The sequence below is a fragment of the Rhopalosiphum padi genome, chromosome 2 (assembly GCF_020882245.1).
Source record: "Rhopalosiphum padi isolate XX-2018 chromosome 2, ASM2088224v1, whole genome shotgun sequence".
NCBI classification, from domain to species: Eukaryota; Metazoa; Arthropoda; class Insecta; order Hemiptera; family Aphididae; genus Rhopalosiphum; species Rhopalosiphum padi.
The window spans coordinates 20949936-20966578 of record NC_083598.1 but is presented as its reverse complement, the minus strand read 5'-3'; the positions used below and the strand labels follow the sequence as shown (position 1 = coordinate 20966578).

The window sequence follows — 16643 nt, the reverse complement described above, 5'->3', positions numbered from 1 at the left end:
AATACTTTTTGAAATAATGAGTGTTTTATGATAAAAGAATCACTCTGTATAATTACACCATTACCTGAACCTTTTCATGTTTAACATTTTTAATTTTTATTTATTTCATATAACATATTGTTTATAAAAATATATTTTCCATAAAATTGTATGTAATAACATAATAAGAAGATATTATTATTCTTTAAATTTGGTGAGATAGTGAAGAAACTAATTGTTTCAATATATAATAATAAAATATTGGAAGTATAATTATTTACTTATTATGAAATAAATATATATAGTTTAGTTTTCATTTAAAATATACAGACTAAGCAATGGAGTACATAGGCAGGGTTTTAGGGGATCAAACACCTCCTCCCTCTCGAAATGTATGGTTGGTATGGGCATTGATTTTGGTTGTATAGTATATTGTAATTTAAGAATGGACATTTTTTTTAACCCCCTATGAGACTAAGTACTCAGATACTTATCTTATTATTAAAATTTTTAATAATAAAAGAAAATCATACTAAAATTTTATAAATAAATTTTATAATAAGTATAACAATATTTAATTTACCAAAGTACATTATTTATTAGTTATTAACAATAAAATTAAATAACACATAAAGATGTTTCAACAATAATAATATATATGCTAAATTTTCAGAAAATATTTAAGTATTGTAACTTGAGATTAAGAATGAGATATTGTCATCTTTCACATCACATACTATTTGTTTATGGAATCTCTTCATGTCTGTAAGAGAAAAAAGCAACCGCGCATTTCTAGATAGATGTTCTGCAATAACACAAATAAACAATCCACAGTCAAAAAAAACATTAGAACTAAATATACTTGAAGGAATTTGGATGAAAAATGTTTTAAGAAACACTCCATTCCTCAAAAAATGTTCTAATTTCAAATATTTCATTATTAATCTCATGTGTTTGGAATTATTTTTTCCAAATTTATCATAATATATCATTTTTTCTTTTGTCATATCAACATACACTAAGCTCCAGCGATTTTCTTCTTTGGTATAAATAGGGATCATCAATTTTTTTTTTGAGAATATATTAATATTTTTTGTCCAATGATAAACACTTGAAAATCCCTTTTCAGAAAAGGCAGTGAAAAAAAAAGTATCGAACACATATACTTCATTTGCGGAACGTTGTGTGATTAGATCCATATATTTATTAATATATATATCATTTAGACATTCATAGTAGTCCAAACTTGTTTCAGAATTTATTGTTGTATCTTTGGTTGTATCCATATCTCTGTTCTCAACCTAAAATTATGAAAAATATTTAATTACAAATATAACTTGTTTGATGCTAAGACATTATCAATATCTAAAAAATGATTAGTACATAATTATTAACACAGATTTCAATGTAGCTTAGAAATGTTAGAAGTTAATTTATAAATAAAAATTAATGTATAATAAGGAGTGATTTAAATAACTGAGCTAAATGTTTACAAAATCTAACTTTTTTACAAAACAATGAATGATGTATACAAGCTAAACAATTAAATGCAGTTGTAGTATTCACATACATTACATATTTTTTTTAAACAAACTATATTACCTAGTCGTGCCATAAGTTCTGTCCCTATTTATCAGTTGTTCCCTTAATATTTTACAATAACAGTAGGTAATGACTAGGTTTTAAAATTTCAAATATCTATCGCTATACATTTTTTAATTAAAATAAAAAAAAATAACCTGAGGAGAAAGTTATTAATTATTATACTGATTACTGGTGAATATCAAATATCATAAAAATAAAGATAAGAAAATGAATGTAACTTTCCAGCAGATATTTATTTTTTTTAAGTTTAAATATGTTAAGTAGTATCACTGGACTTCCCTTTAAATCAATCTAACCAGTTTAGTAAATATAACTGTTAGTATTTTTTACTTATTGTACGTATTAAAACCAATTTTTAAATATATTTTATAAAAAAAAAAAAAAAAAAATTAAAATATCTCTCACTTATGAAATTTTAGATTTTTTGTTCCCTGTTATCTTGGACATGTGATACATAGAATAATAAAATATTAATTTGGGTTTAAATTCTAAATAATAGAAGACTAATAGCTTAGTATTAAGGTGGTTAACACAAAAATGTACAGGATTTGTAAAACTTTAAAACACTTTAATTTAAATTATAAAAGGGAGAAAGTAGATGATTTGTTATATCAAAGGTTTTGAGTAAAATTAGTATTTAAGTAAGTCACTATAATGCAGTGGCATGCTAAACAGTCATTTTTCGAGGCAGTTGCCTCAAGGAAAAACATTCGGGATGGGTTTAGGTGTGTCGTGTGCAACTTAGCACCTGTTATTCTGTTATATAATCTTATAATGGTTGATGTTTTTTTACAAGAATATGGTCTATTTTATCGTATAGATATTAGTATTTATAATTTTTAATAGGTAATAAAAAAAAAAAATATGCAAAAGAACTGATGATAGTAAGGTGGGTGGTCAAATTTTATGGTTTGCCTCAAGTCTGAAAAATGTTCAGCACCCCACTGCTGTAAAGTATATATCAAATATTCAAAACTGAATTCAATGATAAATCATAGTATAAGAAAAATAATTCAGAGAGAACAATCTGTCAGCCTATATTGTATTATATATTAATATTGCTATTAAAAGCATGTCATATTGTGAACAAAAAAAATGAATGTAACTTTCTTGCAGATATTTGTTTTATATTTGTTGAAGAATTTATAAATAATAGGATAAAGAACCCCGAGTTATATTTTCAAATTTTTGATATAAATTTATATACAAAATGATTTGCAAATTTTTGTGAATTTTGTTCTCCTAAATAGCTATAAAACTCCTAAATGCCTATGTAATTTTTATATTTTTTAATTTGTAAAAGTATAACTTATAAAGAATCTAGTATTACATTTTCAAACATTTTGATCAACATTTTAAGGGAGGGGGAATTGAAAATGCCTATTAATAGACAATGCTAATATGAAAATTTCAAGTATTTATCAGTTATTTGTTCTTGAGCTGTGCCAAAAGAAAAAATCTATTTTGTCAAATACTTCATTTGCACAAAAAATTCAAATTTTTAGTTGTTTTTTTTTTGGGTGGGGAGGGGGGTCCCCAGTTATAATGATAAAGTGATCCAATTTTGTACCAGAAACAATACCCTAAGTTAAAAATCAAAGCATTTATACTGCCCAAAAAGCTGACGATAGATAGAAAAAAAACTAAAACCACACAACATTGTAAAGACAATACATTCATCACTCTGTTTAGAATTAAATGATACAGTAAAAACTCTTTATAACGAAACTTGTTACAACAAAAATCTCTATAGAACGTAAATATTACATTATGATTGGTTTGATTTAAAACCTATTATATAATTCTTACACCCTCTCTATTACGAAAACTCTCTATAACGAAAGAAATCTTTCAGTCTCTTCAAATTTGTTACAGAGTTTTCACTGTACATTTATTTTCATGTTTTTTCTTAGTCGTAGAATGTATTTTTTTTTTTGTATTTAATTGATAGAATACTCTAATCAAATTTGGAGATAGCATTTGTTCCATAAATAAAATATACAAATGCTATGTTAATTGTGTTTGTGTATAATAATAAACAAAGACTTAGAGTACACAGTACGTACTTGGCATTTGTTATTCTACGACGTTTTCTTATTTTCATATTTTACTTACACTATATGAGATTGGCTATCAAAGTCCATTAGTTCTATAGAATTATATTCCCCATCCCACCATTACTCTTACCTAATATGCCTATCTATTTTTTCTTCAGTTTCTACTTTTTTTTTCAACTGTAATTCCCATTGCCACTTTTACTGTCTCCTCTCCTCGGAACATAACTAAACCATCATAACTTATTCTTTCTCATTTTGTCTACAATTTATGCCACTCTTACACTACACCAATAAATTAATTTCTTATTCTATTCTCTCTAGTCAATACAACTACTTTAGTATTCTCAGTTATGCTATAAAAACCTTCTGCTCTGTTTTAATGTCTATACTCTATAGCACAATATTTCAATCCATACAACTGCTTTACAAAATTTACTTTTTAATAGCATCGTCATCCTAACATAAATACCTTATGTTTGTCTCAACTACTGTATCCACATACAATTCTCAAAACCACCATTATTTAAGTACCACTTATACAAGGTGTTTAAACGTATTCACTTCACAGTTCACACACATCTCCTAACTTCATTACATATTATGTCTTGTTCCATTAATTTCTAGATTATTTCCTCCAAAATCATAGAAAATTGCCTTAGCTTTATTTAGTTCTAACCTCAGTCCCTTCTATTCAAATGCTGTTTTTCACTCTTCTAACATTACATATATATATTACCACTATATGTCAAATGTCCATTTACAGGAGCAAAAGGACATCAAATTATAATCTAATAACATAATATTACCTACCTAACATCTTTATAGGAATATCATTCTAGTCTTTAGAACCGTTAAAATAAAGAAAACAATTAAAATATAATTTTATATAATATAATTTACCTTACAAAAAAAACCAAAATATATAGGTAGATAATTGGTATTTCTCTCGATATAAAATTTTCAACCAATGTTTAATGAAATATTAAAATTAATATAATAAACAATAAAATATATATTAGACACTTCAATCGTATATAATAAAAGTTAAAACAATATCTCAACTCACAAATACTTAAATAGTATTGTACTATTTGTACTATACTTATAGGCTATAGCAACCCGTTAAGTTACTGTGTTAGCTAGAAAACGAGGTAACCTAATCTAACCAGTAACCATGGAATAAAACGAACAAACTCCAGTGAACACAAATATAATCACAGAACAATATCACGGAATAAATGAAATTTAATTTATTCTGTAACAATATAAAACCTAATCAATAATATCGTTTACTCCATGAAAAAAATAACGTGGAATATTTAAACGCAAACTTTATAACACGATTAAAGATTTTGTAGTTGATAAAGTCATGAAATCCGACGATATAATTCAACTAATTCAAGGCATGATTAACTAGTTTGTTAATCATGATTCAAGGTTTATAGATTCTATAAACCTTGGGTATAACTATGAAGACTAGATATATCTAGCCTTCATGGGTATAACGTTGAATATGTGTGCTAGTATCCAATAAAAATCATCGAAATCAAATTTAGCACATCCATTGCAATTTGCAGTGGCCCACCGCCCACTTGACACCTAACGTACAACAGAGCGGTACACATGATGAGCACTTGCCCGCCTATTAGATTCTAAATGGAGCGATAAATGTTTTTGCATTTTGCAAGTTCAAATTTCAATAAAATTCATAATAATCGCAAAAATTAGTACCTACTTAATTAAATTATTTTGTAGTTAGAAATTTATAAACATTTTTGTTTTTATATCTAAGATTTAAAAAATTAATACAAGGTTTTTTAATAGTTTTCAAGTATTTCAATCTAAAGTTAACATACGTATTTTATAATTTTATGAATTTTTCTAAACATTTTTGATGTATTTTAAAATATTATTTATTTATGTATAATACACATGTATTTATGTGAATCTACTTTACTGTTTTACAAAATTTACAGAAAGATGTTATTAAATTAAATGTTTAGTTATTTAACTTGAAGTCTTGAAATAATATGGTTCAAGTATAAATTAAATAATAAATCCAATATTTTCAGAAGAAATTATATTAGCTTACTATAATACTAAAAGTAAAATAAATGACAATTATTAACTTTATCAAAAGCAAACACTTGGTGATAGAGATTGATAAACCATTTTATTGATAAATTATTGTAGTTAAGAGTACCTTAATTGATGTCATTTTTAACTTAGCTGCTGTACAAAAATTAATTGATCGTAAGTTACCTTAAAAAAAAAAATAAATAAATAAATAAACAACAATTATTATAGTATATTATATTATAGTAAAAAGTCACTTACCTTTCATATATTTAAATATTTATTACTTGACTACTTGTCTAAATTTGTGTGTATAAAATGTTTCTTTTTAATGTGGTTTACTTTGATAAATTTAAATTACATTATAATACAAAAACACGTATGAAATGAAAATATGTTAAAATACATTAAGCACTGAGTACCTATTAAAATGTTGTATATAAATAATAATTTATAAAATATAGTAAGTATCTATATGCAGAGTGAATGAGATTATTTGAGAATATATGTAAAATAATAAATATAAATGAATCATTCCATGCACATTTTGTCCGGTTGGTATTATTTGTGTTTCGTATAAAACTGTGCATAGATTAACACTAATGTAATTTAAAAAAAGCAATTATTCAATTTTTTTTTCACGAGAATTAAATTTATTTTAACCAAAGGTTTCAAATTACCGTGGGCCCCCCGCAAAGCGTGGTATGCGGGCCCTCAGTTACGCCACTAGTGTCTTGTAAATGTATATGAATATAATATAGGTAGGTAATACAATCATTAATATTAGTGATCTAGTAATTTTAAATAGTGAATACCTAATATAATATAGTTATATTATTATAATGTATTTCATAACGTTTTATATAGATGTTAACTTATTAAAATTCTTTGATAATACATTAAATTATTAAATTATATATATAAAACTTGTGTAAATTTGTTTGTCTCCATATATTTAATCTAATACATATATTTGTAAATGGTACACTATAAATTATACTAATTAAGTAATTATAATTTACAGGTAAATTTTGACCGTTTGATATCTATTATTATAAAAAATGACATTTTAATAAGTTTCATACCAAATACCAAAATTAACTAATATAACTTTATGGGCATAAGCGCAATTTGAAAAGCCAAAATTAAAATGTTTTAGGTGGCTTTCGTAGTGACTAAGGAGCCTCATTAATAGTGTTTAAATTTATGGGGCACCTAAATCAATTTGCACCGGGGGCATACAAATTACAAATATCTATACGGTACTATTTGGAAGATTGTCCCAGATTCCCAGACATGCGCGGATGTCAGTCTTTACGTAACGCAAGCTGGAAAATTGACCGTATCAGAGCTTATAATAATAAAAAGAACTATTGAAACATGCTGTATTGCTGTGAGAACTTGTTATTTTTCATATTATAGGCCGATTAGGAAATTTAATGTTAAATATTGTTGAAGACTAGAGTAACAAATAACAATCATTGATAAAATATTATATAACTATATAACAAAATAGTATTGACTATTGATTATAGAATAGTGTAATAAAAGAAATAAAAATACGAGGAAAATATATAGCGAATGCAACATAAATGCATATTATATATGTTTTATATTATTATATAAGATTACTGCTTTTATTATTGTTTTAATTGAAAAGCAGAGTAGGTAGGTAACCAAAGTTTCTAGTCGTAATGCTACAGAAATACAGAATTAATTTTACAGTAATTCTCGACTTGTAAGTACGATTTAAGATATTCAGATTCAACATAAAATCTAGTTAAGTAAAAAAAAATTGGAAAATTCATGAGGGCGCTAAACTAGGTTCATGTTTATGCCTATTGGCCTAAGATAAAATTATTATAAAATATAAAAATATAAAATCAATGATATAACACGGTGAAAGAGTAATACCGTAATACCGTGAATATAATGTACTTTTTAAGATACCTTTAGTCGCGAAAACAGCTGTGGAACTACAGACTGGCGCCATCTAGCAACATTTTTATAAAAATTCAACAATTCAAAAATTACATCCAAATAATCTAGCATGAAAATATTGTGGTTGTATGACATAATAATATCACAATAATATGTACAATGTACCATACCAATTTAAAAATAATCATATCGACAACCTATTATAACGCTAGGTGACTATACTCACTACTCAGTAAGTAGCTCCATAGCATTGCTGTTATAACTACTGATTCTCCCGAAGTTTGTACGGTGTACTCATGAATTAAGATATATATATATATCTTAATTCGTGGGTGTACCTAGAGAGCCTATATAGTTATATTTATATCTAGGCTCTCTAGATGTACCTATATTGGCTATATTATTATTTATTGTGCTTTTTTGATTGTGATTATGCATTTCTGTTTTTTTACTAATCTTGATATTATTATCTATGGTTCTATTTGTAACCATGGTTATCACTTAAATATCACATTTAATCACATTGTGATTATCACAATAATATTTTTCTATAGTTATGGAGTTTTTGACCTCTTGAGTCATGCCTTTTCGTCACTACTTTCTTCAGTATTCTTAAAAATTGGTTATTATATCATAGTTATACAAGGTTTATAAAATCTTGATTCTTGACTAACGGGTTTTGTATAATTTTTTAACCTTCAGTATGGACTTGTTTGTTAATAATTTTAACAACTATTAGTTGATTATTTAGTTAACATTATTTTACAAAATTTAAAAGTGTACATACAATATAATATAAAATGTTTACCGACTATATATTTACACCTAAACTGTATAAAGTATATACCGGAATACGAAGAAACGATGTAAGCATAAACTATAAGTTGTTTATTTCAATTTGTCATACACTCATGCCTTTGTATTTCAAAATCACAAGTAATTTTTAATGGATAAACCACTAAAAAAATGTGTCTATTTTTCATTAAACAAATTGATCATTCATAGTTATATTACTAAATTTGATAGCTTTATCATTAATATTTTTAGATTTGTACTTTTATTTAGGTAATAAATATTGTTGTATCTAGTAATTATTAACTACCTATTAAGATATTTTAAAAAATGTTCATATTTAGGTTATAATTATGCAATACATAATTAATAATCATCTTGAAGAATTAATAAAAATATATACTTAGTTAATTTCAATGAATTATAATTATTATTTTTTTTTTGTTTAAGTCGGTTAGATTAGGTATAATACATAAATAGTTTATTATACAAGGTTCTTTCTAAATAAAAATAACTTTTTGATGAACATTTTTATAAATAATTTCTTTGTTTATTTTATTTATGGGCAGTTATTTGTTAAAAATAAGTTAATATAGTTTAGATTAATGAATTAGAAATTGTCTGGTTATTGAAACTTAAATATATTTTTACATTAATATGTTTAATTTCTGTTAAAAGGTATATGATTCAATGTCTTATAATAAATGCAAATTGTTATGAATTTGTTTTAACTAGTTAGTATTTATAGCCTATAGGGATAAGTACATAGATAGTTATTAAACATATTTATTTACTTAGTTAATAGATAAACAAACATAAGATTTATTTTTGTGTGTTGCAACCATAATACCAAATATGTGGCCATATAGGTTAATTTGATTTAATTATAAGAAACATGGGTACCTCATATTAAATTCTATTTTATTGTATTTTTCTTTTTATTAATTATGTTTAAATAAAAACATGGTAAATATAGTTTTAAACTTTAAATTTTATTTAAATTTTTTTTCTAATTCATTTTAATAAAGCTATACAAATTAGTAAAAACATTGAATAAGTACAATTTTAGCTTTACTAGTTATAACTGTTATACTATTTTACATAATATTCTTTGATTTTACCAAACTTAATCTAACCTAACCTAATCAATAATCATTATAAATTAAATATAAGTAAAATAATATGTTCTACACTTACCGCCATTTTGTTATTAAGGTGTATACACAATAAAAAAAATTGAACAATTAAGATTTTAAATTAACACTTGGTATGGTACTGAAGTACTAGTGACCAAGGACAAAATTATTACAGTTAAGGTTTTACAATACAGCATGTATTTACTCTATTTTCAGTTCTGTCTGATAAATTACCAATATATTATAAGCATTGATTAATTATACTATTATTCTTATTATTGTATAATTAATCAATAATATGACCTTTGAAGTTAGAAAAACTATTATAGATTAGATAATGCGCCTTGTATAAATAAATAATAAGATAAAAAACAAACCATCATGCATTATTTTTAACATTTTTCTTACTATATATAAGTTATATTTTGTTATATATAACAAAGGTTATAAAGTTATTCTTACTATTTCATTAGGAATTGATGAGTCATGATCAGGGAGCGGATGTTTATGCTCTAAAAAATTTAAAAATATGCATGCAATTATGCACTATAAACTATAAAACTATGCTTAGAATTTATTAAAAATATGCATCAATGACATTTTTTATTTATTAAAAATGTATAATAATAAATTATTAATAATTTAAAAAATAAAATAAAATTTTTTATTATTAAAATTAAAAATTAAAAAGATGTTTGCAAACTGTTGTTGAGTTTTTTGTTAATCTGAAAATAATATACATGGATGTATACTAGAAACCAATATATAATATATTATATATTTTTGTTGTGGGACATTGCCAATAAGAAGATAAAGCACAGTAATCGAAATGTCTAGAATCTAGATTATTACTTGCTATTCCCGGTTTGCGCGAATATTACATAAGCCTATAGCCTCGGGACATTTTGATCTATTAATATAAGTCGTGTTGAGTCCAAGTATAATACAAAAAACCTCAAATATGAATTAAAAGCATGATAAATATAGAAATATGATCAAATAAGTAAAAATTAAACAAATATGCAAAATTAAATTGATAAATTTGAATTCTTTGGGCAATAAAACAAATTTCTATATTATTCAGCATTAATTTATAATTTATAGATGTCATTAAAAAATATGATAAATACATAAACATCTGCTCCCTAGTCATGATTATTAAAATATATTTGTATAGGTAGTTATATGTCTAAAAGTTTAATAAAAACCGTTTAAATTTCTTAATGTTAGTATGTAGGCAGCTGTATACATGTAATAAATTGTATTCTTTAACTATTTTATATTATATTGTTTAATATTTTAAAATGTATTTGATAATAATTGAGAGTTGTAAAATATTAATCTGTTTGGAAAAAATAATAAAACTAGAAAGTTGCTTGCTATATAATATTGATATGTGTACTGTGTACTCATCATTATGTAGGTCACTGTAATGTAAATTTTGTTAAATTCAAATTGTATTTACGATATTTTTTAATTGGGATATGAAAGACTTAATAGAAACCTTTGGAGGAATCTTATATTACATTTTTAAGCATTTTTACTTAAAAAAATCAAAAATTTTATTTTTGTATAAGAATAAAAAGATTTTACAAAAAGTGTATTCATTTTATTGAAAAGTATGTCAAGCTTAGCAAATGATAATATAAATATTTGGTGAATAAATTCCAAGTCGCTTAAATTACTTATTTGTTTTTGTCAATAACTATATTGTATAACAATTTTCATCCTATTCCCTAATTTATTAATTTTATTTTCCCCTGTTAATTTGGAAAATAATAAGAATTTTAATCCTCAAAAGTACCATATAGATTCAATTTCCTATAAGGAAGTAGAAACAGTCAAAGTTTAAGCTATAAACAATACACATCCTAGTAAAAATGATACATCATTGTTCACACTCAAAATCTAAAGGTATTAAAATAAGTAACAACTATTGATTTTTAACCTAGTTTTTTTTTTTATTATTCGGTAACTATGACTATTAGGTATGGAATTTTCTGGTTAAAGTAGGATACGGTAGCATAAGTTTTTTGGATTACATGTTGTCACCAAACATCAAAAAATTCAAACCTAACCAAATTTTAAATGTTCCAAGCAATAATTTTTGTCTCCTCTTTAATGCTTTCTGGTTCATCAGCAATTATACTCTACATCATGATTTCAGCATAACAATAATATCCATACTTGACTATAATGACTATAATTAATTTCATAAAAAATCCTTCAAATATGCAAACCTTCTCATATCTAAACTATTCTTTCATAATATCTAACAACCCTATACATTGTTTATAAGTGGCCATACGTTCTATTACAGTGGTTTTCAGCCGTTGTGTCATAAGGGCTCTTGAAGTGTGCCATAAAAAATCTATTTATAGTTGTATAACTATGTATTTATATGTATATATATATATAAACATGGCTCGGACTTATAGCACTTAAAATCATTAAAATAAGCGCTTAAAAACATTGTTATAAGCACTCAAATAAGCATTAAAAAAACTTAAATTTAAGAAAAAAATATTTAATCAAAAAATAAAATTCTTTTTACATGATATAATAGGTACTGGATATAATTTTTAATTGTGCTAAAAATAATATAATTAAAGATCAGAAAAAAATATTAAAATAAAATGATTAGGAAAAGTTTTCTAACTAAAAAATTTAAAAAAAAATCTTTATATCCCTGAACTCCAGTTCTATTTTAAATGTTAGAATATTTTTATTTTTAACAACTGCAGGAGAAAATCATAAAAAAAAGTATAAGATCCCTATAAGATCTTTTATAAAACATTGATATTTAAATTGTATACTCATCGGTCATTTAATCTACACAATTGTTTACTGCATGTCTTTAAATTTATTCTTGTTGTATTTAAGTAATATAATTATTTTTGTTCTTATAAAGAAATTAAAGATTAGATTTAGTCAATATATTTGTAATTTTTAATTTTTTGACATACATTTTATTAAAATGTTTTAATATTAAATTCTCCCCTAGTCAGATTTCATCCCAAACCACAGGGTTTGTATAACCTACCTATGGCTTTAATAATGGGAAACAATACCACTCCATTTCGCTACTTGGTATAAAAAATATATCCCCAACTATATCACTAAAACTCTGGTTTCATAACCTTAATCTCTCTAGGAAATATGCAACATTGTTCTTCCACCTCTTTTTTGGTTACCCTTTAGTTCCCTTTCATTCATTTAAACTTTCATTGAATAACTCCCCTTTTTGCTCCACAACAAACCTATGGTTTACAATGGCTCTATAGCTGTGGTCGGCAACCAGCAGCCCGTCCGTCAAACGGCCCGCTTTAAATTCTATGACAACAAAGTTTAATTGAATATTAAAATTTTTTATTTTTTTCTGGCCTGCGAACTCTTATTAATTTATGAATGTGGCCTGGGAGTCCAAAAAGGTTGCCGACCACTACTCTATAGTATAATGAACTTTTATATTTTTATCCTAATTGTATAACAAAGTAAGTTTAAATAATAAACAAAATAAATATTAATTTTTAAACTTTTGTTGCAGGAATATGTTCAATTATGGCAAGGAAAATATAGCAGACAAAATATTAATGACTGTATGTATAAAACATGTATATAATTTTATTTTTGTTTAACATCATTAAATTAGTGTTTTTTTTTTTTTAAATTTGTAACAATCAATTGCTTAATATATGTAATTTTTAATTGTAATGTATTATAGTTATTAAAATTATTAATTATTAAATTTATTAATTAATATTCAAATTTAAGACATCATATATTATGTATATTATCTAAATACATTTGTTTGTAGATTGAATTTGCGAGTGTATTTATTAAAAATGGACAACAATGAAAGTAGTAAACACGGTAACGGTTTGAATATAGAACTATAGACTTTAGAAGTTAGAACTGAAACATACTTAGAGTAAAAATAGTGATTTCAGTAAACTAGTATGGTATAAATAGTTGGTTTAATTATTAAGATTTAGCTTAGTTAAAAGAGACATATTTAGTTGTTCATTTTACAAAAAAAATTGAAAATTATATTTTTCACTAAGTAAATTGTAATAGAATACGGTATATAAAAACAAACAAGATTTAGAAGGTTTATGAATAGAAACATTTTTAATAAACCAATGTTTGTAATCTATAACATAAACTATACTATAAATCTATTACTATTTCTTTCTTTTTTTAGACTTACATTGTTACACAAGTAGCCACTTACCTTTCTCCAGCATTATTATACATGTATGGTAAATGGCTGTTAAGTCCAGAATTTGTAACCAAACTATTTTTTCGAGGATCAATATTAGGTATAACTTTGATGACAACATTTATTTTGAGAAGTTATGGAAGAGCTATAAATCCAAAGTATAAAACTTTTTATAACGATCTTCTTAATGCTAAATTGAATTATTCAACTGATAATAAGGTATAAAAAGAATATTTTGTTAAATCTTATTTTATTTTAACTATTTATATTTTATATTTCCTTTTTTTTTTTTTTTTTTTATTAGAAAAAACTGCACAGCTACGATTTTGATTTTTCAGCATGGCCTACCGACTTTTCATGGACTCCTGCTGAAGAGTATGTATTTAATTTATTTTATTGTATTAATTGTTAAGAATGTAATTGATGAACTTTATATATTTTTAGAAAAAAATTACAATTCAAATTTAATAAACAATAATTTTAAGATGTCATTAAAACTTCTAAGTAGCCCTAGCCGTCTTATTGGGTTTATAGCATTACATACTTTTGGAATATCATTAATTTATCCTGGTTCTACTTCACTTCTATTCTATTTAAGTAAAGTTATTTTATAACTGATGTTAATTACCTACTTATTTACATTTATTTTTTGTAACCTTAATATTATTACAGTGAATCAAAACTTACAGAAAGGAAGACGAGCTTTAATCACTTCATTTGGAGGTGTACGATATAAATTAAAAACTATTGATGGAAATTTTGTAGATTCAATGTTCATAGATAAAAGGTTATGGTTTAATTATATAATATATTTCTATAATATGAATGAATTCAGTAGCTATTAAATTAAGATACTGTATGGTTGTAGTAAGCTAATTATATACATTTGTTCTAGACATTCAAATATAAATTTCTTTGAATCCAAAATTAATTATTTGTACTGAAGGAAATGCTGGGTTCTATGAAGCGGGAATTATGAGTTCAGCTATTGAAACTCATCATTCTGTTTTAGGATGGAATCATCCAGGATTTGGATATAGTACTGTAAATACATATATATATATATAATATATATATATATATAATAATTATTTGTCTATTGTTTATAGTTTTTTTTATTTAATAATAGGGCGTACCATACATAGAGCAAGAACGAAATGCTGCTGAAAACTGTGATAGAGTTTGCTATAAAAGCATTTAAAATTTAGTCCTAAAAATATTGTATTATACGGTTGGAGTATAGGTGGTTTTGCTTCAACCCATTTAGCCAAAAAAGTTTCCTGATGTACATGCTGTGGTAAATGTTAATTGTATAAGTGCTTAAAAATATTTAATCCATTAGCTTATACTTAGATACTGGATGCTACATTTGATGATCTGGCACCATTAGCAATTCCACGGATGCCAGGCTTTGCTGAGAAACTAGTTGATTTTACTGTAAAAGAATTTACAAACTTGAATGTGGCTGAAAATTTAATTCAATATCCAGGACCAGTTCTATTAATTAGACGATCCAGTGATGAAATTATTGCACTTGAGTAATACATACAACTATTAATTTATGTATATTATCTTAATTCAATTTTTTATTATTTTTAAAGTCCCCAAAATGTAGCTACAAATCGAGCAAATCACCTTCTAGAATTATTATTAGAAAGAAGATTTCCAAAACTTTTTTCTAATGAATCTCGATCAGCTCTTTGGGTTTGGTTATCTACATCTGGTTGAACAACAAAGTATGTAATAGCAATACTAAGTAGCATTTAATACATTTTAAAATATCTCATTTAAATAAATACATATTTATTTACTTAATAAATACATGAATATTTTATAAAAACAACAGGAGAATTTTTAAATAATGTGAATAGCTATGTAAAAATTTCACATAACCATAAGTCCACGGCACGAAAACTAGCTCTTGAATACCTTAGTACTATTTACCTCACCAGTTACTCATGGGTTCTCAACTTACACTGTTTATCACACATTGTGTGGCTATCCCAGTACTACACATATTGTATAATACAGACATCCAGTAGATCCGGCTTTTTTTTGTGTATCCTTAGTCCTTACTATAGTACATTTATAATAAACTAATTGGTTTATAAAATATTTTAAAGTATTGTCAGTAAATTAAGTTTTATTTAAAAAAATTGCAGCAATTAATTTAATTATATTTTGGATCCTTGAGGTGAAACAACCACCAAGTTTGTGATGGTAAAGGGCCAGTTTTTCATGTCACAGACTGTTTTTATAAGAATTTATTAAAATTTGTGTTATTTTTAATTGGTACTGACTTATTAAAAATATAAAATTCCTTGAATGATACTATTTCAGATCAAGTACGTTCACAATATGATGTTGACTTAAACCATCAATTCAAAACTATTTCCTTCATCTAGTAAAAATTATCCATTAAATCTTGGTGATGGCTGGAATGATCAAGAAAAAATAAAAATGTTACTTTACTTGGTGAGTTATTATTTTCATGACTTTTCTGGGGGAAATTCATAAATATATATCTTAGGATGATTAATTTTTATATTTTTATTTTTAGGCTGATTATTATATGAAAGATTATAATTCCACACATTGCACTCCATTACCAACACGTTACTTGGGATTTATAATTTAAATATGTAATAAAAGTATTTTTAAGTTTTTTGTATTAATATGTTGGTATAATATTTTCAGTCATAATATTTTTAATATTTATACAAAATCTTTTCATTAGTTATGTTATTGTAAAATAAGGTTTCGTTTCTGTATTTGTCTATAATTGTGAAATGTTATTGGTGAGTTTAAATAATAATTTTTAATTTTAGTAGGTTA

General features: G+C 24.6%; 3 protein-coding genes across 5 annotated transcripts in view; 1 reads left to right on the top strand and 2 right to left on the bottom strand.

The window, feature by feature from the left end:
- Positions 1-9801, bottom strand: part of LOC132923316 (uncharacterized) — a 26526-nt gene extending 16725 nt beyond the window's left edge. Inside the window, exon 1 of the mRNA XM_060987226.1 lies at positions 9648-9801. The gene's annotated coding sequence lies outside the window, so the exon portion shown is untranslated. The remainder of the gene's footprint in view (positions 1-9647) is intronic.
- On the bottom strand, positions 553-6089 carry LOC132923319 (sentrin-specific protease 3-like). 3 transcript variants are annotated; one of them, XM_060987230.1, is made up of 4 exons: positions 5979-6089; positions 5845-5903; positions 842-1280; positions 553-784 (listed from the first exon to the last, which is right to left on the bottom strand). In XM_060987230.1, exons 1-4 carry the CDS (start codon positions 5983-5985, stop codon positions 660-662), a joined length of 630 nt encoding a protein of 209 aa, XP_060843213.1. In that variant the 5' UTR covers positions 5986-6089; the 3' UTR covers positions 553-659. The 3 variants fall into 3 exon arrangements, with proteins under 3 accessions (XP_060843213.1, XP_060843214.1, XP_060843212.1); XM_060987231.1 differs by having other exon boundaries at positions 997-1280; positions 5979-6087; XM_060987229.1 differs by having other exon boundaries at positions 553-1280; positions 5979-6081.
- Positions 8210-16643, top strand: LOC132923315 (phosphatidylserine lipase ABHD16A). The gene is given in 19 exon segments (XM_060987224.1): positions 8210-8524; positions 13134-13154; positions 13156-13185; positions 13791-14027; positions 14113-14183; positions 14254-14405; positions 14481-14595; positions 14704-14719; positions 14721-14852; positions 14938-14976; positions 14978-14998; positions 15000-15077; positions 15079-15105; positions 15162-15346; positions 15410-15533; positions 15535-15544; positions 16149-16189; positions 16191-16283; positions 16369-16643. Coding segments are annotated over 19 exon segments (1536 nt in total). The 5' UTR covers positions 8210-8458; the 3' UTR covers positions 16447-16643.

Excerpts from the sequence above, each read along its gene's own strand:
- LOC132923319 (XM_060987229.1), bottom strand. Across the intron at positions 1,281-5,844 it reads TAAAAATGACATCAATTAAG|GTTGAGAACAGAGATATGGA; the intron begins GTACTCTTAACT and ends TCATAATTTTAG.